At 36.8% G+C, this 25,214-nt stretch overlaps 1 protein-coding gene and 1 long non-coding RNA gene across 2 annotated transcripts; both read right to left on the minus strand.

Moving 5' to 3' along the window:
- Positions 1 to 1,280: 1,280 nt before the first annotated feature.
- On the minus strand, positions 1,281 to 3,086 carry LOC121426825. The gene is made up of 3 exons (XR_005971634.1): positions 2,929 to 3,086; positions 1,881 to 1,934; positions 1,281 to 1,331 (listed from the first exon to the last, which is right to left on the minus strand). It is a non-coding gene; the product is annotated as an uncharacterized LOC121426825 (long non-coding RNA).
- LOC121426610 (mucin-22-like) lies at positions 3,087 to 24,836 on the minus strand. The gene is made up of 19 exons (XM_041622968.1): positions 24,749 to 24,836; positions 23,977 to 24,378; positions 23,465 to 23,512; positions 22,491 to 22,532; positions 21,722 to 22,120; positions 17,355 to 17,408; positions 16,758 to 16,811; positions 13,137 to 13,178; positions 12,360 to 12,761; positions 10,917 to 10,970; positions 10,283 to 10,333; positions 8,898 to 8,939; positions 7,450 to 7,851; positions 6,935 to 6,985; positions 5,961 to 6,002; positions 5,188 to 5,589; positions 4,673 to 4,723; positions 3,706 to 3,747; positions 3,087 to 3,331 (listed from the first exon to the last, which is right to left on the minus strand). The coding sequence occupies exons 2-19, from the start codon at positions 24,353 to 24,355 to the stop codon at positions 3,087 to 3,089; spliced, it is 2,802 nt and encodes a 933-aa protein (XP_041478902.1). The 5' UTR covers positions 24,356 to 24,378; positions 24,749 to 24,836.
- Between the last annotated feature and the right edge of the window lie 378 nt (positions 24,837 to 25,214).

The following is a 25,214-nucleotide window of genomic DNA, read 5'->3' on the forward strand; positions in this document are numbered from 1 at the left end:
GTGAAGAAAGAGAAGCCATCAACAATCTGTCCAAGAACAAAGACATACAATCTGCCTGATGGCAGAGGTAAAGCCACTGTAATGTTGAACACCCAAGATTTCAAGAGCAAGGTTAGTAACATGATTAGTGATAAAAGCACTTATGAGATTTTTTTCTTCCTGATCCTACCCCTTATAAAAGGAAGTTACTAGCATTACTGAAACCATTATGATGAACAGAAAATATCGGGTAAGCAGTAAGAATATTTCTATCCTACGGAGGAAAATATTCCTGTCTCTACTGGATGCCGAAAATCCACAAAGAAGCATTTCCTCTCCATCCTTTTGTCGACTATACTAGATCTGTAGGATATACAACCTCCAGATCTCTGGCCAACATTTTGTCTCCTGTTGCAAAGACGGAGGATCTCAAAAACATAACATTGGACAGGGGAGAGATAATGGTGCCCTTTGATGTTGCTAGTCTATGCACCATCACCCCATAAAGCGATCAATGTTGAAAATAGACTTAATCACGACGCAGACTTAAAGAAGAGACCTTACCTTTCTGTCACTGACATTGTTACGCTCCTGAATTTCATCCTGACAACATATTATTTCCAGTTTGATGGTGTTTTATACCGCCAAACGTTTGAAGCCACAAAGAGGAGTCCTGTGTCACCCATTGTGGCTTACATCTAGAACAGGAAGCAATCACCACTGCTCCAGATGACATCAAACATCACTCTGGAAGCAGTATACAGATGATGCTCTTGCCATTGTGGAAAGGAACAGTATGGACAGACTATCTTCTCACCTCAACCAAGTAGACAACACTGGCAGTATCAAATTCACTCATGAAGTCGAATGGGAAAACTCGAGTACCGGATGGTATTACCAAACTCTTCGTCTATAGGAAAGCTACCCACACTGGCCAGTACCTCAATTTCAAGTCTCACCACCCCCTCAACTAAAAGTTGTGTGTTATCCCCACTCTTATGGATACAGCTAGATCAATCACCACTAAGGATTGTGACCTTGAACACATTCAGACTTCACTCAGAAGAATGTGGTTGTTATAGAACCCGCAAATATCTTTCGATGCCACCCAGTGCGAAAACTGAATCCCGCAAAAATGACAGCGTTTACAGAATAAAGCCATTTTCACTGTGGCTTTCCGGCATCTCCCATTGTTATGTCTATGATGTAAAGTGTGTACATTGGTCAATAAAAGACACTGATTCAAATTTAAAAAAATAAAGCTTAGACTGTTGAAAAGGTACCTGATTGATTCAACTTACCAGTTGTTGTTGGTCTGGTTGTTTCTGGAGCTGCCGTTGTTGTTGGTGGAACTGGACAGAGTAGTAATGATAACATCAATATATTTATATGAGTTATCAAAATAAATTTCGGTGCATTTTTATACGCATTTCACAATTGCTTTTTTGTGATTGTGAAAAAAAGAGCGTTTTTGCAAGGAGACAAGTTTATTTGTATAGAAAACAAATTGTTAAATCGAAAGAATGAGTGTTGATAATAATTGTAATAACAACATATATACTCAGGGCAGTGGGCTATGCTATTACTATTACCCTGGCTTCAACTAAGCTACCTAAGCACTCAAGCATTTCAGGAGCTTCTACCAAACAGGTATCCACTCACCTGGGTTGAGTGCAGCACAATATGTGTAAAGTTCTTGGTAAAACAAAACACAAGATGGCTTGGAATTGGACCCACGTCCCATAGCGTCATGACCATTAGACCAAAACACCCTCATATAAAAGGTGGCAAGGATCTAACTGAAGTAAATGTAAGGTAATGATTGCTGAATTCTAGTCCCATTATACAGCATCACAATATCAGATATCAAAATGAATGAAAGTGTATTTGAGACAACTTACCAGGTGTTGTCGTTTGGGTTGTTGTTTCTGGAGCTACCGTTGTAGTTGTTGGAACTGGATAGAGTAGTAATGATAACATCAACATAATCATACGAGTTATCAAAACAAACTTCAGTGCAAATTTATACACATTTCAAAGTGACTTCTTTTCCTTTTGTGATTGTGAAGAAAAGAACGTTTTCTCAAGTAAACAAGTTTATTTGTAGAGAAAACAAATTAGTAACTAGAAGGAATAAGTGTTGGTAATGATAAGAGTAATAACAGCATATATACTCAGGGTAGCCACTTCATTATCAAAAATGTTCTCCCAGCAGGCCCTGCTAGTACAAATACCCAGGCTTTACCTAAGCTACCGAGGCACTCAAGCATTTGAGAAACTTCTACCTACCAGGTACCCATTCACCTCACCTGGGTTGAGTGCAGCACAATATGTCACGAGACTTATACACTGAGCCACAAAACCTATAAAAAGTATCTAAAATTACTCGAACCAATTTAGAAAATAACCATTTCATTAATTTTCTGCAAATTACAAAATGCTCCTTCAATTATACTTCAGTTCTTCCATTTGCTAAACCCTTTGAAAAGTTGGTTCTGATAGTTTAGTGTCATCTGCGATCTGTTCATGCCAATGACATTACAGCCTCATTCTCAACTTTTTTATCCCTTTCACTTGTTCTGTCAGTTTCCACATTTCCAAAATGAGGGTGACATGAAAAAAATAACCTCTATTACCTAGGTATTCTGGTTGAGTTATAATGATTTTAATGTTCTCAAAATTAGTTGGTCAAAATATGTTCACAAGGCCTAATATCGTTAGTGCACACAATAAATGGCATAGACTACATACACATAAAAGATGGAACAATCTATAGGCTATGTTTATGCAATAAAAGCCAGAATCATGATTTAAAACATACACATTAATCATAGTAACTGCAGAATCAAAACCTATGTCACCAATTTATCTTGGACAGGATAAGCAATAACTACCTATTTAGATTTTGAAATATAAGATATATTATCATGCTGAGGGCAAACTGTTTACCTTGTTCAATACATCCTCTGACTTGGACTTCAATAGTTAAGGGCCTGCTAGTTTCATCCAGTACTTCAATGTCAAAAGATTCAACAGGTGCATTTTCAAATGTATCAAGAACTCTAAACATGCCAGGAGGAGTGGAGCTAACATCATATTCAATAGTATCACCGCCCGCTTGGACTAGGCCTAATATTTGAGATGCGAACCCTCTCTAGAGGGGTGTTTTGTCCTCCAACCTCAAATAGACTCAGCGCATTCACTATCGTCATGTACCCTGGGATAGAGAGCTCAATATTGAATTTATTGACTCCAGACACCAGTGTGATAGTTCCATCGGTACTCTGATCACTCCCCTCAGCAGTAAGGGTGATGGTAACATTCAACATATCCAAGTCCTCCTCACAAACACCTAGAATAACAGGTGAGAAAAACAAGAAAAGTCATCTTTCAAAAAGGTTATAGATATACCAGTTACATGAATATGCAAGACATTTCTTTTCTTTATTCAATACAACTAAATAGGAAAACTTTAACAGAATCTGATCTCACTGCACCTATTTCCTTGTTCCAAATCTGTTCACCAGGCTTAATATTGTAAGTGTACACATACAAACTTGCATTACATACAAATAAGATCAAAAGTAAGGACAACTAGACTTAATACAAAATTGAATTTGCTCCTATACATGTATCTCAAAGCTAAAAACAAATGTCACTGACGATTCAGTTCAAATAGTAAGTACTTCTAAACAAGAGAACACTCCATTTCATTATTATCTATACCTGGTATTGTTGTCACTGTTGTAGTGGTAGTTGTTGTGGTCACTGTAATTAAAACATTCAGAAAAAAAATCCTTCATTCCAGAATGAACTGTGCATATTATCAATTGACAAAAAAAAAATTATGTTGCTGCACATCAACTGAAATACATTTTCCTGAATATCACTCTCAATCTTCTAATTTGGCATTCTCCATTTTTTTCCCTTTACCTAGGACTTGCTGAAAAAATGAAGAATGTCTAAATAGAAAACAATGTTAAGTTAAGCCCTGGGCAAAAACATATGTGATATAGCTAAAATTATTGCCATCTCCCACCCCAACCTTCAGAATTGTATCCAAAAATCATTGTGATATATCTCCTATAGAATCTACATAATTTCATACAAAATTTGCTTATGCGACCTTCAATAACACTATAAAATTCAGGTCCTGTTAGTGCATCTTCTCCCCAACTTTTTGAAAGGTGGCAGTTTACTTCCATAATAAATGCTGTAAGACCTAACACCTTACAAAAAGAGTAGTTTTGACCCATGTATAGCCTACTCCTAATGGGACTCCCAAACTATTTGTCTATAGGAAAGCTACCCACACTGGCCAGTATCTCAATTTCAAGTCTCACCATCCTCTCTACCAAAAGTTGTGTGTTATCCCCTCTCTCATGGATACAGCAATATCAATCATCACTAAGGATTGTGACCTTGCAGAGGAAGAACACAACTAGACTTCACTCAGCAGATTGTGGTTGTTATAGAACCTGTGAATATCTTTCGATGCCACCCAATGCGAAAACTGAATCCCACAAAAATGACGGCGTTTACAGAATAAAGCCATTTTCACTGTGGCTTTCCTGCATCTTCCATTGTTCTGTCTATGATGAAGCGTGTGTATATTGGTCAATAAAAGCGGCTGATTCGCATTAAAAAAATACAGCTTAGACTGTTGAAAAGGTACCTGATTGATTCAACTTACCAGTTGTTGTTGGTCTGGTTGTTTCTGGAGCTGCCGTGGTTGTTGTGGGAACTGGACAGAGTAGTAATGATAACATCAATATTATTATATGAGTTACAGCCTCATTCTCAACTTTTTATCCCTTTCACTTGTTCTGTCAGTTTCCACATTTCCAAAATGAGGGTGACATGGAAAAAACTAACCTCTATTACTTAAGTATTCTGGTTGAGTTATAATGATTTTTAAATGGTTTTAATTTTCTCAAAATTAATTGGTCAAAATATGATCACAAGGCCTAATATCGTTAGTGCACAAAATAAATGGCATAGACTACATACACATAAAAGATGGAACAATCTATAGACTATGTTTATGCAATAACAGCCAGAATCATGATTTAAAACATACACAGAAATCATAGTAACTGCAGAATCAAAACCTATGTCAACAATTTATCTTTGACAAGATAAGCAATAACTACCTATTTTGATTTTTAAATATAAGATATATTATCGAGACAAGGGCTAACTGTTTACCTTGTTCAATACATCCTCTGACTTGGACTTCAATAGTTAAGGGCCTGCTAGCTTCATCCAGTACTTCAATGTCAAAAGATTCAACAGGTGCATTTTCAAATGTATCAAGAACTCTAAACATGCCAGGAGGAGTGGAGCTAACATTATATTCAATAGTATCACCGCCGCTTGGACTAGGCCTAATATTTGAGATGCGAACCCTCTCTAGAGGGGTGTTTTGTCCTCCAACCTCAAATAGACTCAGCGCATTCACTATCGTCATGTACCCTGGGATAGAGAGCTCAATATTGAATTTATTGACTCCAGACACCAGTGTGATAGTTCCATCTGTACTCTGATCACTCCCCTCAGCAGTAAGGGTGATGGTAACATTCAACATATCCAAGTCCTCCTCACAAACACCTAGAATAACAGGAGGTGAGAAAAATAAGAAAAGTCATCTTTCAAAAAGGTTATAGATATACCAGTTACAAGAATATGCAAGACATTTCTTTTCTTTATTCAGTACAACTTAATATGAAAACTTTAACAGAATCTGATCTCACTGCACCTATTTCCATGTTCCAAATGTGTTTACCAGGCTTAATATTGTAAGTGTACACATACAAACTGGCATTAAATAGAAATAAGATCAAAAGTAAGGACACCTAGACTTAGTACAAAATTGAATTTGCTCCTATATCTCAAAGTTAAAAACAAATGTCACTGATGATTCAGTTCAAATAGTAAGTACTTCTAATCAAGAAAACACTCCATTTCATTATTATCTATACCTGGTGTTGTTGTCACTGTTGTAGTGGAAGTTGTTGTGGTCACTGTAATTAAAACATTCAGAAAAAAAATCCTTCAATCCAGAATGAACTGTGCATATTATCAATTGACAAAATACAATTATGTTGCTGCACATCAACTGAAATACATTTTCCTGAATATCACTCTCAATCTTCTAATTTGGCATTCTCCATTTTTTTTCCTTTACCTAGGCCTTGCTGAAACTATGAAGAATGTCTGAATAGAAAATAATGTTAAGTTAAGCCCTTATGTGCCAAAAACATATGTGATATAGCTAAAATTATTGCCATCTCCAACGCCAACCTTCAGAATTGTATCCACAAATCATTGTGATATATCTCCTATAGAATCTACATAACTTCATACAAAATTTGCTTATCTTGCGACCTTCAATGACGCTATAAAATTCAGGTCCCATTAGTGCATCTACTCCCCCAACTTTATGAAAGGTGGCAGTTTACTTCCATAAGGAATACTGTAAAACCTAACACCTTACAAAAAAAGTAGTTTTGACCCATGTATAGCCTACTCCTAATGGTACTCCCAAACTATTTGTCTATAGGAAAGCTACCAACACTGGCCAGTACCTCAATTTCAAGTCTCACCACCCTCTCTACCAAAAGTTGTGTGTTATCTCCACTCTTATGGATACAGCTATATCAATCATCACTAAGGATTGTGACCTTGCAGAGGAAGAACACAACCAGACTTCACTCAGAAGATTGTGGTTGTTATAGAACCTGCGAATATCTTTCGATGCCACCCAGTGCGAAAACTAAATCCCGCAAAAATGACAGCGTTTAAAGAATAAAGCCATTTTCACTGTGGCTTTCCTGCATCTTCCATTGTTCTGTCTATGATGAAGCGTGTGTATATTGGTCAATAAAAGCGGCTGATTCGCATTAAAAAAATACAGCTTAGACTGTTGAAAAGGTACCTGATTGATTCAACTTACCAGTTGTTGTTGGTCTGGTTGTTTCTGGAGCTGCCGTTGTTGTTGTTGGAACTGGACAGAGTAGCAATGATAACATCAATATAATTATATGAGTTACAGCCTCATTCTCAACTTTTTATCCCTTTCACTTGTTCTGTCAGTTTCCACATTTCCAAAATGAGGGTGACATGGAAAAAACTAACCTCTATTACTTAAGTATTCTGGTTGAGTTATAATGATTTTTAAATGGTTTTAATGTTCTCAAAATTAGTTGGTCAAAATATGTTCACAGGGCCTAATATCATTAGAGCACACAATAAATGGCATAGACAACATACACATAAAAGATGGAATAATCTATAGGCTATGTTTATGCAATAAAAGCCAGAATCATGATTTAAAACATACACAGAAATCATAGTAACTGCAGAATCAAAACCTATGTCACCAATTTATCTTGGACAGGATATGCAATAACTACCTATTTTGATTTTGAAATATAAGATATATTATCATGCTGAGGGCAAACTGTTTACCTTGTTCAATACATCCTCTGACTTGGACTTCAATAGTTAAGGGCCTGCTAGTCTCATCCAGTACTTCAATGTCAAAAGATTCAACAGGTGCATTTTCAAATGTATCAAGAACTCTAAACATGCCAGGAGGAGTGGAGCTCACATCATATTCAATAGTATCACCGCCGCTTGGACTAGGCCTAATATTTGAGATGCGAACCCTCTCTAGAGGGGTGTTTTGTCCTCCAACCTCAAATAGACTCAGCGCATTCACTATCGTCATGTACCCTGGGATAGAGAGCTCAATATTGAATTTATTGACTCCAGACACCAGTGTGATTGTTTCATCGGTACTCTGATCACTCCCCTCAGCAGTAAGGGTGATGGTAACATTCAACATATCCAAGTCCTCCTCACAAACACCTAGAATAACAGCAGGTGAGAAAAACAAGAAAAGTCATCTTTCAAAAAAAGTTAAGCCCCTTTTACACTTTCACGGAAGCAACATGGATCATCCCGGATTGTCAATCCGGGGTCATCCGTGTACACTCTGGGACTACCGTGTACACTCCGGCTACTCATCCGGCGCCATCCTTGATATACCATCATGTCCAGGAGAAAAATTGAACATGTTCAATTTTTCATCCCGGAGTACACAGACTGATAATCATCCGTGTTCATCCTTGTAGCCTCCTTGTACATCCGTGTAGCTACAAAATGCATCCGGGAGGCTCCTTGTAAGAACCGGGTGATCCTTGTTGATACCGGCTTTATCCGGGGTAAAATGTTTGTATTGTTTGCGTACATGAACAATAGTCCGTATTCATAACCAAGCTTGAGCATGCTCGAGATGCTGCAAAAAGGGGCTAAAATGTGAGCAACCGTGAAGGTCCGTGTAAAGACCCAGTAACATCCGTGATCATCCAGGTATTCCGTGTTGGCTCTGGGAGCATATCAAACAGGATCCATATTGCTACCTTGACTATCCTTGTAGACTCTGTACTTTTCCGTACATATCCGTATTTATAACCAGTTAACTCCGTACTCACTCCGGGAATGCTAGGAAAATACAAATTTGGCACCCTGGATCATCACGGACTGAGATCCGTGATGATCCGTGTTGCATCCGTGATGGTGTAAAAGGGGCTTTATAAATATACCAGTTACAAGAATATGCAAGACATTTCTTTTCTTTATTCAGTACAACTTAAAAAGAAAACTTTAACAGAATCTGATCTCACTGCACCTATTTCCATGTTCCAAATGTGTTTACCAGGCTTAATATAGTAAGTGTACACATACAAACTGGCATTACATAGAAATAAGATCAAAAGTAAGGACACCTAGACTTAGTACAAAATTGAATTTGCTCCTATATCTCAAAGTTAAAAACAAATGTCACTGATGATTCAGTTCAAATAGTAAGTACTTCTAATCAAGAGAACACTCCATTTCATTATCATCTATACCTGGTGTTGTTGTCACTGTTGTAGTGGTAGTTGTTGTGGTCACTGTAATTAAAACATTCAGAAAAAAAAATCCTTCAATCCAGAATGAAATGTGCATATTATCAATTGACAAAAAAAAATTATGTTGCTGCACATCAACTGAAATACATTTTCCTGAATATCACTCTCAATCTTCTAATTTGGCATTCTCCATTTTATTTCCTTTACCTAGGCCTTGCTGAAACCATGAAGAATGTCTAAATAGAAAACAATGTTAAGTTAAGCCCTTATGTGCCAAAAACATATGTGATATAGCTAAAATTATTGCCATCTCCAACGCCAACCTTCAGAATTGTATCCACAAATCATTGTGATATATCTCCTACAGAATTTACATAACTTCATACAAAATTTGCTTATCATGCGACCTTCAATGACACTATAAAATTCAGGTCCCATTAGTGCATCTACTCCCCTAACTTTTTGAAAGGTGGCAGTCTACTTCCATAAGAAATAGTGTAAAACCTAGCACCTTACAAAAAAGTATTTTTGACCAATGTATAGCCTACTCCTAATGGTACTCCCAAACTATTTGTCTATTGGAAAGCTACCACACTGGCCAGTATCTCAATTTCGAGTCTCACCACCCTCTCTACCCAAAGTTATGTATTATCCCCACTCTTATGGATACAGCTATATCAATAATCACTAAGGATTGTGACCTTGCAGAGGAAGAACACAACCAGACTTCACTCAGCAGATTGTGGTTGTTATAGAACCCGCGAATATCTTTCGATGCCACTCAGTGCGAAAACAAAAATGACAGCATTTACAGAATAAAGCCATTTTTACTGTGGCTTTACTGCATCTTCCATTGTTCTGTCTATGATGAAGCGTGTGTATATTGGTCAATAAAAGCAGCTGATTCGCATTATTCGCATACGATTCGCATTCATATTTTGTTGCATTCCATTTATGATTAAAAGAAAGATGATTCTTCCCTTCCCTTCCATTGGCTGTTCATGTGGGACCCGGTGTCCTCAGAATGCTAGAGCTCCTGTGAGTTATGAACTCACTGGGTTTACTCCTAAATTTGTCAGTGAACGGGGCAGCTAGAGGACACTGGGTCCCGCATGATGATGGGCTGATGGATGGGTTGGGTTGAACGAAGCAGATGTGAAATTATTATTCTTACATTGTACTTGCACATAGTTCTTGTGTAGTATATTATATAAATTTCTATAAAATCTAATTTTTACATTGTAAAAGAGAACTGTTGCTCGGCTAGCGCCATGAGCGTCTACTGACGATGTGTGCGCTCTACAAATGTACACTATTATTATTATCATTATTATTAAAACATACAGCTTAGACTGTTGAAAAGGTACCTGATTGATTCAACTTACCAGTTGTTGTTGATGGTGTGGTTGTTTCTGGAGCTGCTGTTGTTGTTGGAACTGGACAGAGTAGTAATGATAACATCAATATAATAATAGGAGTTTATCAAAATCAACTTCGGTGCATTTTTATACACATTTCAGAGTTGCTTTTTTGTGACTGTGAAAAAAAAAAGTTTTCGCAAGTAGACAAGTTTATTTGTATGGAAAACAAATTAGTAACTCTAAAGAATAAGTGTTGATAATGATATTAATAACAGCATATATACTCAGGGTAGCCACTTCATTACAAAGAAATGTTCTCCCAGTGGGCCCTGCTAGTACAAATACCCTGGCTTTAACTAAGCTACCTAAGCACTCAAGCATTTGAGGAACTTCTACCTACCAGGTACCCACTCACCTCACCTGGGTTGAGTGCAGCACAATATGTGTAAAGTTCTTGCTAAAGGAAATCACAAGATGGCTTGGAAATGGACCCCGTCCCACAGAGTCATGACCACTAGACCACAACACCCCTACATAAAGGTCGCAAGGATCCAACCCAAGTAAAATTAAGGTAAATATTGTTGAACTGTAGTCCCACTATGCAGCATCACAATGTCAGATATCAAAATGAATGAACAGGTCATTGAAAAAAACTTACCAGGTGTTGTCGATTGGGTGGTTGTTTCTGGAGCTGCCGTTGTAGTTGCTGGAACTGTATCAAAATATTATTGAGGTAATCAAAATATGAGCAGATTTCAGTGCAAACTTATATGCATTTCTTTTTTTCATGATTGTGAAGAAAAGAGTGTTTTCTTACGAAAACAAGTTATTTTTGTAGAGGAAACAAATTAGTAAAAGTGAGAAATAAAGTGTCATATGGGAATCATAGAATCGAATAAGGAAAGGTTAACCCTAAAAGGATTGGGGGGCCATGATGGCCCCCTCTCAACGCTTAGTGCGATATTTCCGAAATGCAAATATTACGACTTTTTTAAAAGTCTCGCGCAACTTTTGAGACCAAATACAGGACGTATCAGTAGAGCATCGCGAAGTCATGTGACTTTTTATGAGACAAAATAATGCCGAAAATGGCTCCTTCTTATTCTTTGTTTACAAAGTCTGTGAAGATGAAATTCATGAAAGGATGAATATTGTCATTCTATTTGGTCTGATTAATTCATCTAGGCCTTAATTTAGTAGTTAAATAGTCTGTAATAATTTTAATTGAAAAAAAGAATGAAAATCAAAAGATGGAAATAACAAAGAAATACATGAGGAAAAAATTGTCTTTGGCAATTTTTCTTTGGGGAAACCTTTAAATAAGGTTAAAAGGATGAGATCTGCAAAAAAAAATTGAAGTTAAATTGGGTGTTAAATATACAAATGTTTTTCATGAATAAATTTGCATATTTTATTCATAGTAAATAAAAACGAATTATTTTCAGAAATTTTATTATATACTAGCTTGTAGTTTATTTAGTAAAAAATGTGGGTGCCAAATTTGGTGCGATCATGCGAACAGCGACCTGAATAGCATCTAAAATTACTCAAACCAATATAGAAAATAGCCATTTTATTAAATTTCTGCAAATTATAAAATTCTCCTTCTTCAATTATACTTCAGTTCGTCTTCCATTTGCTAAACCCTTTGAAAAGTTGGTTCCGATAGTTTAGTGTCATCCGCGATCTGTTCATGCCAATGACATTACAGCCTCATTCTCAACTTTCTATCCCTTTCACTTGTTTTATCACTTTCCACATTTCGAAAATGGGGTTGACATGGTAAAAACTAACCTCTATTACTTAAGTAATAGAGGTTACTTAAGTAACGTTCTCAAAATTAGTTGGTCAAAATCTGTTCACAAGGCCTAATATGGTTAATGCACAATAAATGGCATAGGCTACATACACATAAAAGATGGAATAATTCATAGGCCATGTTTATGCAATAAAAGCCAGAATCAAGATTTAAAACATAATCATAAATCACAGTAACTGCAGAATCAAAACCTATGTCATCAATTTATTTTGGACAGCAATAACTACCTATTTTGATTTTGAAATATAAGATATATTATCATGCTGAGTGCAAACTGTTTACCTTGTTCAATACATCCTCTGACTTGGACTTCAATAGTTAAGGGCCTGCTAGTCTCATCCAGGACTTCAATGTCAAAAGATTCAACAGGTGCATTACCAAATGTATCAAGAACTCTAAACATGCCAGGAGGAGTGGAGCTAACATCATATTCAATAGTATCTCCGCCGCTTGGACGATCCCTAATATTTGAGATGCGAACCCTCTCTAGAGGGGTGTTCTGTCCTCCAGCCTCAAATAAACTCAGCGCATTCACTATCGTCATGTACCCTGGGATAGAGAGCTCAATATTGAATTTATTGACTCCAGACACCAGTGTGATAGTTCCATCTGTACTCTGATCACTCCCCTCAGCAGTAAGGGTGATGGTAACATTCAACATATCCAAGTCCTCCTCACAAACACCTAGAATAATAGGTGAGAAAAACAAGAAAAGACATCTTTTTAAAAGTCAATAAATATACCAGTTACAAAAATATGCAAGATATTTCTTTTCTTCATTCAGTAAAACTAAATACATGTAGGAAAACTTTAACAGAATCTGATCTCACTGCACCTATTTCCAGGTTCCGAAATCTGTTTACCAGGATTAATATTGTTAGTGTTCATATAAAAACTGGCATTGAGTAGAAATAAGATCAACAGCAAGGACAACTAGAATTAGTACAAAATTGAATTTGCTCCTATATCTCAAAGTTAAAAACAAATTTTGCTAACGATTCAGTTCAAATAATAAGTACTTCTAATGAAAAGAACACTCCAATTCATTATTATGTATACCTGGTGTTGTTGTCACTGTTGTAGTGGAAGTTGTTGTGGTCACTGCAATTAAAACATTCAGAAAAAAAACTTCAATCTAGAATGAAGTGTGCATATTATCAATTGACAGTAAACAATTATATTGCTGCACATCAACTGAAATACATTTTCCTGAATATCACTCTTAATCTTCTAATTTGGCATTCTCAATTTTTTTTTCTTTACCTAGGCCTTGCTGAAACAATGAAGAATGTCTAAATAGAAAACAATGTTAAGTTAAGCACTAATGTGCCAAAACATATGTGATATAGCTAAAACTATTGCCATCTCCAACGCCAACCTTCAGAATTTTATCCACAATCATTGTGATATATCTCCTACAGAATCTAATTAACTTCCTACAAAATTTGCTTGTAATGTGACCTTCAATGACACTATAAAATTAAGGTCCCATTAGTGCATTTACATCCCTTAACTTTTTGAAAGGTGGCAGTTTACTGCCATAAGAAATACTGTAAGACCTAACATGACCTCTGTCAACCTCATATAACCTAAAACAGCACAATTACAAGAAAGTTTACCTAGGGCATCCATGAACCAAGGTTGGTTGGCACTGCAAATCTTGATCAATGCAATACAGCACATAGAAAAACTCTAAAACCTTGTTCAAACAAGTCAAAAAATCAAGTTTCACTGAACATCTGCCACAAGACAATACACCAATATATTTTATAAATAATCTTCTCAAGCAGCATTTAAAAAAATTGTCTCAAATAATATTAAGCTAACTGAATATGCTAATGAAAAAAGTTCAACTATGACCATGACCTTGATATCAAATGTAGATTCACCTTCCTTAAGACAAAATAATGAAGCCCCTATTGTACAATAACATTATTTTCCCCAAACTCTTAATGTTAACTGCGCTCCCGGACTTACTTACACCATGCCTTGACTAACAGCTTGTTCCTTAGCAAATATCACTCACTGCCTCAAAGTTTAAATCCTTTACATTACTAATAACTATATCAAATTCAAGAAAACAACTCTTTTCACAATTAATTTGAGTAAACAAGTTAACTGAAGTGGCTCTTCTGATTGATGTGAAGACATGAGAAAGCATTTTTTTCCACAAACAGAAAATTTATCTGTTTTGTGGTAAGCTTTTGCTTGCTAGGCTGCAAGCTTTGTCAGACCATTGTTGTACATGTAGCTGGTGCTATCGCTGATGCACATCAATAAGTACGGAATCATACATCGACAATAAAGTGTATTATACAGTCTGATGAAGCTTGTAGCCAAGCAAGTGAAAGCTCACGAAAAACAGGTATATTTCTGTGATTTCTCAATCTCATTATTACTTAAAGAAGGACCTTGGTTTCATTGCCACACCTAAAGAACTACAGGTTCAAGACTTCATAGTAGTGTCAGAACAAGTCACTTGCAATCTCATCAGTAGCAAGGCTCGTAGGAATGATGTAGTTGGCATTCTCAAAAATGCAAAACCTCGACCAAACATCACCAGTGAAGAAAGAGAAGCCATCAATAATCAGTCCAAGAACAAAGACATACAATCTGCCTGATGACAGAGGTAAAGCCACTGTAATGTTGAACACCCAAGATTTCAAGAGCAAGGTTAGTAACATGATTAGTGATAAAAGCACTTCTGAGATTTTTTTTCCTCCTGATCCTACCCCTTATAAAAGGAAGTTACTAGCATTACTGAAACCATCGAGATGAACAGAAAATATCAGCTAAGCACTAAGAATATTTCTACGCTACGTAGGAAAATATTCCTTGTCTCTACTGAATGCCGAAAATCCACAAAGAAGCATTTCCTCTCCGTCCTTTTGTCGATTATGCTAGATCTGTAGGATATAAAACCTCCAGACCTCTGGCCAACATTTTGTCTCCTGTTGCAAAGACGGAGGATCTCAAAAACATAACATTCTGGCCTGTGAGTGGGGTTTGAAAAAAATAGCAGAAAATCTAAAATTTGAAATAATCTGAAATCGCCAAGCCGCTGCAATTGCCCATCACGATTCACGGTGTATTCTAGACCAAAAGCTTCAGTCTCTGTATTTGGTTGTTCCGCTGAACTGCGTTGGCTTACTCACCCATACATAGACTGAAGAGCTTGGAGGCCCGTACGTACAGACAACGTATTTTAGCAGTAACGTTAGATCTAAAAGTGGAAACCCGATTTTCCGATCGTTTTTTTGTACATAAAGTGTCACATTATGAAAAAGAAATCACATCCATATTTACAACAAAATGTTCAAAATTCAGAAATATTGTACCTTAGACCGCAGTTACTGCTAATTCCTTTGAAATAATGATCGAAACATCGTCATCTTCGATCCTTTCGTTGGTCAACGTAAGTTGCCATCTTGGATGACGTCATCATCCTTACAGACGTATTTACCAGTCGCAAAATATCGCGATTTGAGCCGCTGCTTTGCGCTTGTATGCCAACAAAGGCAACGGTGCACGGTGTGATCCACAGCAGTTTCATAGAGTTACATAATTCGAAACTTCGCGAAGGCAAAATACAAGGCCCCGTAACGTATATATATATATATATTCACAACAAACACATTCTGCTCGCATCCATTTACCTAGACTTGTTTTTCAGCCGTTTTGAATAAAATAGCGGAATTTTGACTAAGAAAAAACGGAAATGGAACACAGGAAAAAGCGGAAATTGAAATCGGTCTTAAAGATGAAAATAGCGGATTTCCGCTAAATAGCGGAGATTTCAGAGGCCTGAACATTGGACAGGGGAGAGATAATGGTGCCCTTTGAAGTTGCAAGTCTATTCATCCTCACCCCATAAAGCAATCAATGTTGAAAATAGACTTAATCACGACGCAGACTTAAAGAAGATACCTTACCTTTCTGTCACTGACATTGTAACGCTCCAGCATTTCATCCTGACAACATATTATTTCCAGTTTGATGGTGTTTTATACCGCCAAACGTTTGGAGCCACAAAGAGGAGTCCTGTGTCACCCATTGTGGCTTACATCTAGAACAGGAAGCAATCACCACTGCTCCAGATGACATCAAACATCACTCTGGAAGCAGAATACAGATGATGCTCTTGCCATTGTGGAAAGAACAGTATGGACGGACTATCTACTCACCTCAACCAAGTAGACAACACTGGCAGTATCAAATTCACTCATGAAGTCGAATAGGAAAACTCTAGTACCGGATGGTATTACCAAACTCTTCGTTTATAGGAAAGCTACCCACACTGGCCAGTACCTCAATTTCAAGTCTCACCACCCTCTCTACCAAAAGTTGTGTGTTATCCCCACTCGTATGGATAGAGCTAGATCAATCACCACTAAGGATTGTGACCTTGCACAGGAAGAAGAACACATTCAGACTTCACTCAGAAGATTGTGGTTGTTAAGGACCCCGAAAATATCTTTCGATGCCACCCTGTGCGAAAACTGAATCCCGCAAAAATGACAGCGTTTACAGAATAAAGCCATTTTCTCTGTGGCTTTCCTGCATCTTCCATATTTCTGTCTATGATGAAGCGTGTGTATATTGGTCAATAAAAGGGGCTGATTCGCTTAAAAAAAAATACAGCATAGACTGTTGAAAAGGTACCTGATTGATTCAACTTACCGGTTGTTGTTGATGGTGTGGTTGTTTCTGGAGATGCCGTTGTTGTTGGTGGAACTGGACAGAGTAGTAATGATAACATCAATATAATTATATGAGTTATCAAAATAAATTCCGGTGCACTTTTATACGCATTTCACAGTTGCTTTTTTGTGATTGTGAAAATACGATATTTTCGCAAGGAGACAAGTTCATTTGTATAGAAAACAAATTATTGACTCAAAAAAATTTTGATAATAATAGTAATAACAACATATATAATCAGGGCAGTGGGCCATGCTTTTACTATTACCCTGGCTTCAACTAAGCTACCTAAGCACTCAAGCATTTCAGGAGCTTCTACCAAACAGGTATCCACTCACCTGGGTTGAGTGCAGCACAATATGTGTAAAGTTCTTGGTAAAACAAAACACAAGATGGCTTGGAATTGGACCTTGTCCCATAGCGTCATGACCATTAGACCAAAACACCCCCACATAAAAGGTGGCAAGGATCTAACTGAAGTAAATTTAAGGTAATGATTGCTGAATTGTAGTCCCATTATGCAGCATCACAATATCAGATATCAAAATGAATGAAAGTGTAATTGAGACAACTTACCAGGTGTTGTCGATTGGGTGGTTGTTTCTGGAGCTACCGTTGTAGTTGTTGGAACTGGATAGAGTAGTAATGATAACATCAACATAATCATACAAGTTATCAAAATAAACTTCAGTGCAAATTTATACACATTTCAAAGAGACTTCTTTCCGTTTTCATATTGTGAAGAAAAGAACGTTTTCTCAAGTAAACAAGTTTATTTGAAGAGAAAACAAATTAGTAACTCAAAGGAATGAGTGTTGGTAATGATAAGAGTAATAACAGCATATATACTCAGGGTAGCCACTTAATTATGAAAAATGTTCTCCCAGCAGGCCCTGCAAGTACAAATACCCAGGCTTTAACTAAGCTACCTTGGCACTCAAGCATTTGAAAAACTTCTACCTACCAGGTACCCATTCACCTCACCTGGGTTGAGTGCAGCACAATATGTCACGAGAGTTATACACTGAGCCACAAAACCTCTAAAGGATCTTGAATTACTCGAACCAATTTAGAAAATACCAATTTCATTAAATTTCTGCATATTACAATATGCTCCTTCAATTATACTTCAGTTCTTCCATTTGCTGAACCCTTTGAAAATTTGGTTCTGATAGTTTAGTGTCATCAGCGATCTGTTCATGCCAATGACATTACAGCCTCATTCTCAACTTTTTATCCCTTTCACTTGTTCTGTCAGTTTCCACATTTCCAAAATGAGAGTGACATGAAAAAAACTAACCTCTATTACTTAAGTATTCTGGTTGAGCTATAATGATTTTTAAAAGTTTTTAATGTTCTCCAAATTAGTTGGTCAAAATATGTTCACAAGGCCTAATATCATTAGTGCACACAATAAATGGCATAGACTACATACACATAAAATATGGAACAATCTATAGGCTATGTTTATGCAATAACAGCCAGAATCATGATTTAAAACATACACATAAATCATAGTAACTGCAGAATCAAAACCTATGTCACCAATTTATCTTTATTATTGCTTATCTTGGATAAGCAATAACTACCTTTTTTTGATTTTGAAAAATAACATATATTGTTATGCTGAGGGCAAACTGTTTACCTTGTTCAATACATCCTCTGACTTGGACTTCAATAGTTAAAGGCCTGCTAGTTTCATCCAGTACTTCAATGTCAAAAGATTCAACAGGTGCATTTTCAAATGAATCAAGAACTCTAAACATGCCAGGAGGAGTGGAGCTAACATTATATTCAATAGTGTCACCGCCGCTTGGACTAGGCCTAATATTTGAGATGCGAACCCTCTCTATAGGGGTGTTTTGTCCTCCAACCTCAAATAGACTCAGCGCATTCACTATCGTCATGTACCCTGGGATAGAGAGCTCAATATTGAATTTATTGACTCCAGACACCAGTGTGATAGTTCCATCGGTACTCTGATCACTCCCCTCAGCAGTAAGGGTGATGGTAACATTCAACATATCCAAGTCCTCCTCACAAACACCTAGAATAACAGCAGGTGAGAAAAACAAGAAAAGTCATCTTTCAAAAAAGTTGTAGATATACCAGTTACAAGAATATACAAGACATTTCTTTTCTTTATTTAGTACAACTAAATAGGAAAACTTTAACAGAATCTGATCTCACTGCACCTATTTCCATGTTCCAAATCTGTTTACCAGGCTTAATATTATAAGTGTACAAATACAAACTTGCATTACATACAAATAAGATCAAAAGTAAGGACAACTAGACTTAGTACAAAATTGAATTTGCTCCTAAATCTCAAAGTTAAAAAAAAATGTCACTGACGATTCAGTTCAAATAGTAAGTACTTCTAATCAAGAGAACACTCCGTTTCATTTTTATCTATACCTGGTGTTGTTGTCACTGTTGTAGTGGTAGTTGTTGTGGTCACTGTAATTAAAACATTCAGAAAAAAAATCCTTCAATCCAGAGAATGAACTGTGCATATTATCAATTGACAAAAAACAATTATGTTGCTGCACATCAACTGAAATACATTTTCCTGAATATCACTCTCAATCTTCTAATTTGGCATTCTCCATTTTTTTTCCTTTACCTAGGCCTTGCTGAAACCATGAAGAATGCCTAAATAGAAAACAATGTTAAGTAAAGCCCTTATGTGCCAAAAACATATATGATATAGCTAAAATTATTGCCATCTCCAACGCCAAACCTTCAGAATTGTATCCAAAAATCATTGTGATATATCTCCTATAGAATCTACATAGCTTCATACAAAATGTGCTTATCATGCGACCTTCAATGACACAATAAAATTCAGGTCCCATTAGTGCATCTTCTCCCCCAACTTTTTGAAAGGTGGCAGATTACTTCCATAAGAAATACTGTAAAACCTACCACCTTACAAAACAAGGCAAAAGCGATTTAGTGTCTCGCCCACTTATGAAAATAACCAGAAATATCGTGATTTGCGAGGGCACGCAGGAGAATTGTATCAAAACTTCATTGTGAAATGACTGGGATGGAATAACACTTGTCATAAAAGCCTTGCAAGTAAACTTTAATGTCGACCTGAAGATGACCTTTGACCTTACCATGTGACATCCGACTGCAGCATACCATGCAGGTCGCCTAAGTACATGTACATCTGCCATCCAAGTTCTGTTGAAAAGTGACTTATGGTTGCAGAGTTGGGTGTCATAAGAGTGTCTTGCATGTAAACTTTAACATTGACCTGAGAATGACCTTTGACCTTACCATGTGACCTCTGACTGCAACATATGATGCAGGTCCCCCAAGTCCATCTACCATCCAAGTTTGGTTGAAAAGTGAGTTATGGTTGCGGAGTTAGGTGTCATAAGAGAGTCTTGCATGTAAACTTTAACAATAACCTGAAAATCACCTTTGACCTTACCATGTAACTTCTGCTGCAGCATAACATGCAGGTCCTTCAAGTCCATCTACCATCCAAGTTTGGTTGAAAAGTGACTTACGGTTGCAGAGTAAGGTGTCATAAGAGAGTCTTGAATGTAAACTTTAACGTTGACCTGAAAATGACCTTTGACCTTACCATGTAACCTCAGACTGCAGCATAGGATGCAGGTCCCCGGAGTCCATCTACCATCCATATGTGGTTGAAAAGTGACTTACGGTTGCGGAGTTATGTGTCATTACAGGTTTGTGACGGACCGACGACAGACGGACGGCATTTGGATCCCTAAGTCTCGCCTTCACCTCTGGTGGGCGAGACAACAAGTATTTTTGACCCATGTACAGCCTACTCCTAATGGTACTCCTAAACTATTTGTCTATAGGAGAGCTACCCACACTGGCCAGTATCTCAATTTCAAGTCTCACCACCCTCTCTACCAAAAGTTGTGTGTTATCCCCACTCTTATGGATACAGCTATATCAATCATCACTAAGAATTGTGACCTTGCAGAGGAAGAACACAACCACACTTCACTCAGCAGATTGTGGTTATTATAGAACCCGCGAATATCTTTCGATGCCACAGAGTGCGAAAACTGAATGCCGCAAAAATGACAGCGTTTACAGAATAAAGCCATTTTCACTGTGGCTTTACTGCATCTTCCATTGTTCTGTCTATGATGAAGCGTGTGTATTTTGGTCAATAAAAGCGGCTGATTCACATAAAAAAAAATACAGCTTAGACTGTTGCAAAGATACCTGATTGATTCAACTTACCAGTTGTTGTTGGTCTGGTTGTTTCTGGAGCTGCCGTTGTTGTTGTTGGAACTGGACAGAGTAGTAATGATAACATCAATATAATTATATGAGTTACAGCCTCATTCTCAACTTTTTATCCCTTTCACTTGTTCTGTCAGTTTCCACATTTCCAAAATAAGGGTGAAATGGAAAAAACTAACCTCTATTACTTAAGTATTCTGGTTGAGTTATAATGATTTTTAAATGTTTCTAATGTTCTCAAAATCAGTTGGTCAAAATATGCTCACAAGGCCTAATATCATTAGTGCACACAATAAATGGCATAGACTACATACACATAAATGATGGAACAATCTATACGCTATCGCTAAAGGGTATTCATTTGTCTCGCAATCTACTATGGTCAACAGGGAAATTTGTGATCACTCTCGCAAAAAGTGTTCACTGGCTTTCTACGAAATTCGTGATCACTCTCTCAAAAAGTTTTCACTAGCTTACAAGTTCACAAGCTTTCGAGTGCCGCTGCAACTCTTTATCAAGTGACTATAGGCTATGTTTATGCAATAAAAGCCAGAATCATGATTTAAAACATACACAGAAATCATAGTAACTGCAGAATCAAAACCTATGTCACCAATTTATCTTGGACAGGATAAGCAATAACTACCTATTTTGATTTTGAAATATAAGATATATTATCATGCTGAGGGCAAACTGTTTACCTTGTTCAATACATCCTCTGACTTGGACTTCAATAGTTAAGGGCCTGCTAGTCTCATCCAGTACTTCAATGTCAAAAGATTCAACAGGTGCATTTTCAAATGTATCAAGAACTCTAAACATGCCAGGAGTGGAGCCAACATCATATTCAATAGTATCACCGCCGCTTGGACTAGGCCTAATATTTGAGATGCGAACCCTCTCTAGAGGGGTGTTTTGTCCTCCAACCTCAAATAGACTCAGCGCATTCACTATCGTCATGTACCCTGGGATAGAGAGCTCAATATTGAATTTATTGACTCCAGACACCAGTGTGATAGTTCCATCGGTACTCTGATCACTCCCCTCAGCAGTAAGGGTGATGGTAACATTCAACATATCCAAGTCCTCCTCACAAACACCTAGAATAACAGCAGGTGAGAAAAATTAGAAAAGTCACCTTTCAAAAAGGTTATAGATCTACCAGTTACAAGAATATGCAAGACATTTCTTTCCTATATTCAGTACAACTTAATACAGAACTTTAACAGAATCTGATCTCACTGCACCTATTTCCATGTTCCAAATCTGTTTACCAGGCTTAATATTGTAAGTGTACACATACAAACTGGCATTAAAAAGAAATAAGATCAAAAGTAAGGACACGTAGACTTAGTACAAAATTGAATTTGCTCCTATATCTCAAAGCTAAAAACAAATGTCACTGACGATTCAGTTCAAATAGTAAGTACTTCTAATCAAGAAAACACTCCATTTCATTATTATCTATACCTGGTGTTGTTGTCACTGTTGTAGTGGAAGTTGTTGTGGTCACTGTAATTAAACATTCAGAAAAAAAAATCCTTCAATCCAGAATGAACTGTGCATATTATCAATTAATAAAATACAATTATGTTGCTGCACATCAACTGAAATACATTTTCCTGAATATCACTCTCAATCTTCTAATTTGGCATTCTCCATTTTTTTTCCTTTACCTAGGCCTTGCTGAAACCATGAAGAATGTCTAAATGGAAAAAAATGTAAAGTTAAGCCCTTATGTGCCAAAAACATATGTGATATAGCTAAAATTATTGCCATCTCCAACGCCAACCTTCAGAATTGTATCCACAAATCATTGTGATATATCTCCTATAGAATCTACATAACTTCATACAAAATTTGCTTTTCATGCGACCTTCAATAACACTATAAAATTCAGGTCCCATTAGTGCATCTACTCCCCCAACTTTTTAAAAGGTGGCAGTTTACTTCCATGAGAAATACTGTAAAACCTAACATCTTACAAAAAAAGTATTTTTGACCCATGTATAGCCTACTCCTAATGGTACTCCCAAACTATTTGTCTATAGGAAAGCTACCCATACTGGCCAGTATCTCAATTTCAAGTCTCACCACCCTCTCTACCAAAAGTTGTGTGTTATCCCCACTCTTATGGATACAGCTATATCAATCATCACTAAGGATTGTGACCTTGCAGAGGAAGAACACAACCAGACTTCACTCAGCAGATTGTGGTTGTTATAGAACCCGCGAATATCTTTCGATGACACCGAGTGCGAAAACTGAATGCCGCAAAAATGACAGCGTTTACAGAATAAAGAGATTTTCACTGTGGCTTTCCTGCATCTTCCATTGTTCTGTCTATGATGAAGCGTGTGTATTTTGGTCAATAAAAGCGGCTGATTCGCGTTAAAAAAATACAGCTTAGACTGTTGAAAAGGTACCTGATTGATTAAACTTACCAGTTGTTGGTCTGGTTGTTTCTGGAGCTGCCGTTGTTGTTGTTGGAACTGGACAGAGTAGTAATGATAACATCAATATAATTATATGAGTTACAGCCTCATTCTCAACTTTTTATCCCTTTCACTTGTTCTGTCAGTTTCCACATTTCCAAAATGAGGGTGACATGGAAAAAACTAACCTCTATTACTTAAGTATTCTGGTTGAGTTATAATGATTTTTAAATGTTTTTAATGTTCTCAAAATTAGTTGGTCAAAATATGTTCACAAGGCCTAATATCATTAGTGCACACTATAAATGGCATAGACTACATACACATAAAAGATGGAACAATCTATAGGTTATGTTTATGCAATCAAAGCCAGAATCATGATTTAAAACATACACAGAAATCATAGTAACTGCAGAATCAAAACCTATGTCACCAATTTATCTTGGACAGGATAAGCAATAACTACCTATTTTGATTTTGAAATATAAGATATATTACCATGCTGAGGGCAAACTGTTTACCTTGTTCAATACATCCTCTGACTTGGACTTCAATAGTTAAGGGCCTGCTAGTCTCATCCAGTACTTCAATGTCAAAAGATTCAACAGGTGCATTTTCAAATGTATCAAGAACTCTAAACATGCCAGGAGGAGTGGAGCTCACATCATATTCAATAGTATCACCGCCGCTTGGACTAGGCCTAATATTTGAGATGCGAACCCTCTCTAGAGGGGTGTTTTGTCCTCCAACCTCAAATAGACTCAGCGCATTCACTATCGTCATGTACCCTGGGATAGAGAGCTCAATATTGAATTTATTGACTCCAGACACCAGTGTGATAGTTCCGTCGGTACTCTGATCACTCCCCTCAGCAGTAAGGGTGATGGTAACATTCAACATATCCAAGTCCTCCTCACAAACACCTAGAATAACAGGAGATGAGAAAAATTAGAAAAGTCATCTTTCAAAAAGGTTATAGATCTACCAGTTACAAGAATATGCAAGACATTTCTTTCCTATATTCAGTACAACTTAATACAAAACTTTAACAGAATCTGATCTCACTGCACCTATTTCCATGTTCCAAATCTGTTTACCAGGCTTAATATTGTAAGTGTACACATACAAACTGGCATTAAAAAGAAATAAGATCAAAAGTAAGGACACGTAGACTTAGTACAAAATTGAATTTGCTCCTATATCTCAAAGTTAAAAACAAATGTCACTGATGATTCGGTTCAAATAGTAAGTACTTCTAATCCAGAGAACACTCCATTTCATTATTATCTATACCTGGTGTTGTTGTCACTGTTGTAGTGGTAGTTGTTGTGGTCACTGTAATTAAAACATTCAGAAAAAAAATCCTTCAATCCAGAATGAAATGTACATATTATCAATTGACAAAAAAAAACAATTACGTTGCTGCACATCAACTGAAATACATTTTCCTGAATATCACTCTCAATCTTCTTTGGTATTCTCCAATTTTTTTCCTTTACCTAGGCCTTGCTGAAACCATGAAGAATGTCTTAATAAAGAAACAATGTTAAGTTAAGCCCTCATGTGCCAAAAACATATGTGATATAGCTAAAATTATTGCCATCTCCAACGCCAATCTTCAAAATTGTATCCACAAATCATTGTGATATATCTCCTACAGAATCGACATAACTTCATACAAAATTTGCTTATCATGCGACCTTCAATGACACTATAACATTCAGGTCCCATTAGTACATCTACTCTCCCAACTTTTTGA

The sequence above is a fragment of the Lytechinus variegatus genome, chromosome 13 (genome assembly GCF_018143015.1).
Source record: "Lytechinus variegatus isolate NC3 chromosome 13, Lvar_3.0, whole genome shotgun sequence".
Taxonomy (NCBI): Eukaryota; Metazoa; Echinodermata; class Echinoidea; order Temnopleuroida; family Toxopneustidae; genus Lytechinus; species Lytechinus variegatus.

Coding starts and splice junctions, on each gene's coding strand:
- LOC121426610 (XM_041622968.1), bottom strand. CDS start 24,355: ATGTTGAATGTTACCATCACCCTTACTGCTGAGGGGAGTGATCAGAGT. Junction 4,724..5,187: donor CAGAGGATGTATTGAACAAG/GTAAACAGTTAG, acceptor TACTCTGTCCAG/TTCCCACAACAACCACGGCA. Junction 3,332..3,705: donor AACAGTGACAACAATACCAG/GTATAGATAATA, acceptor CTGTTATTCTAG/GTGTTTGTGAGGAGGACTTG.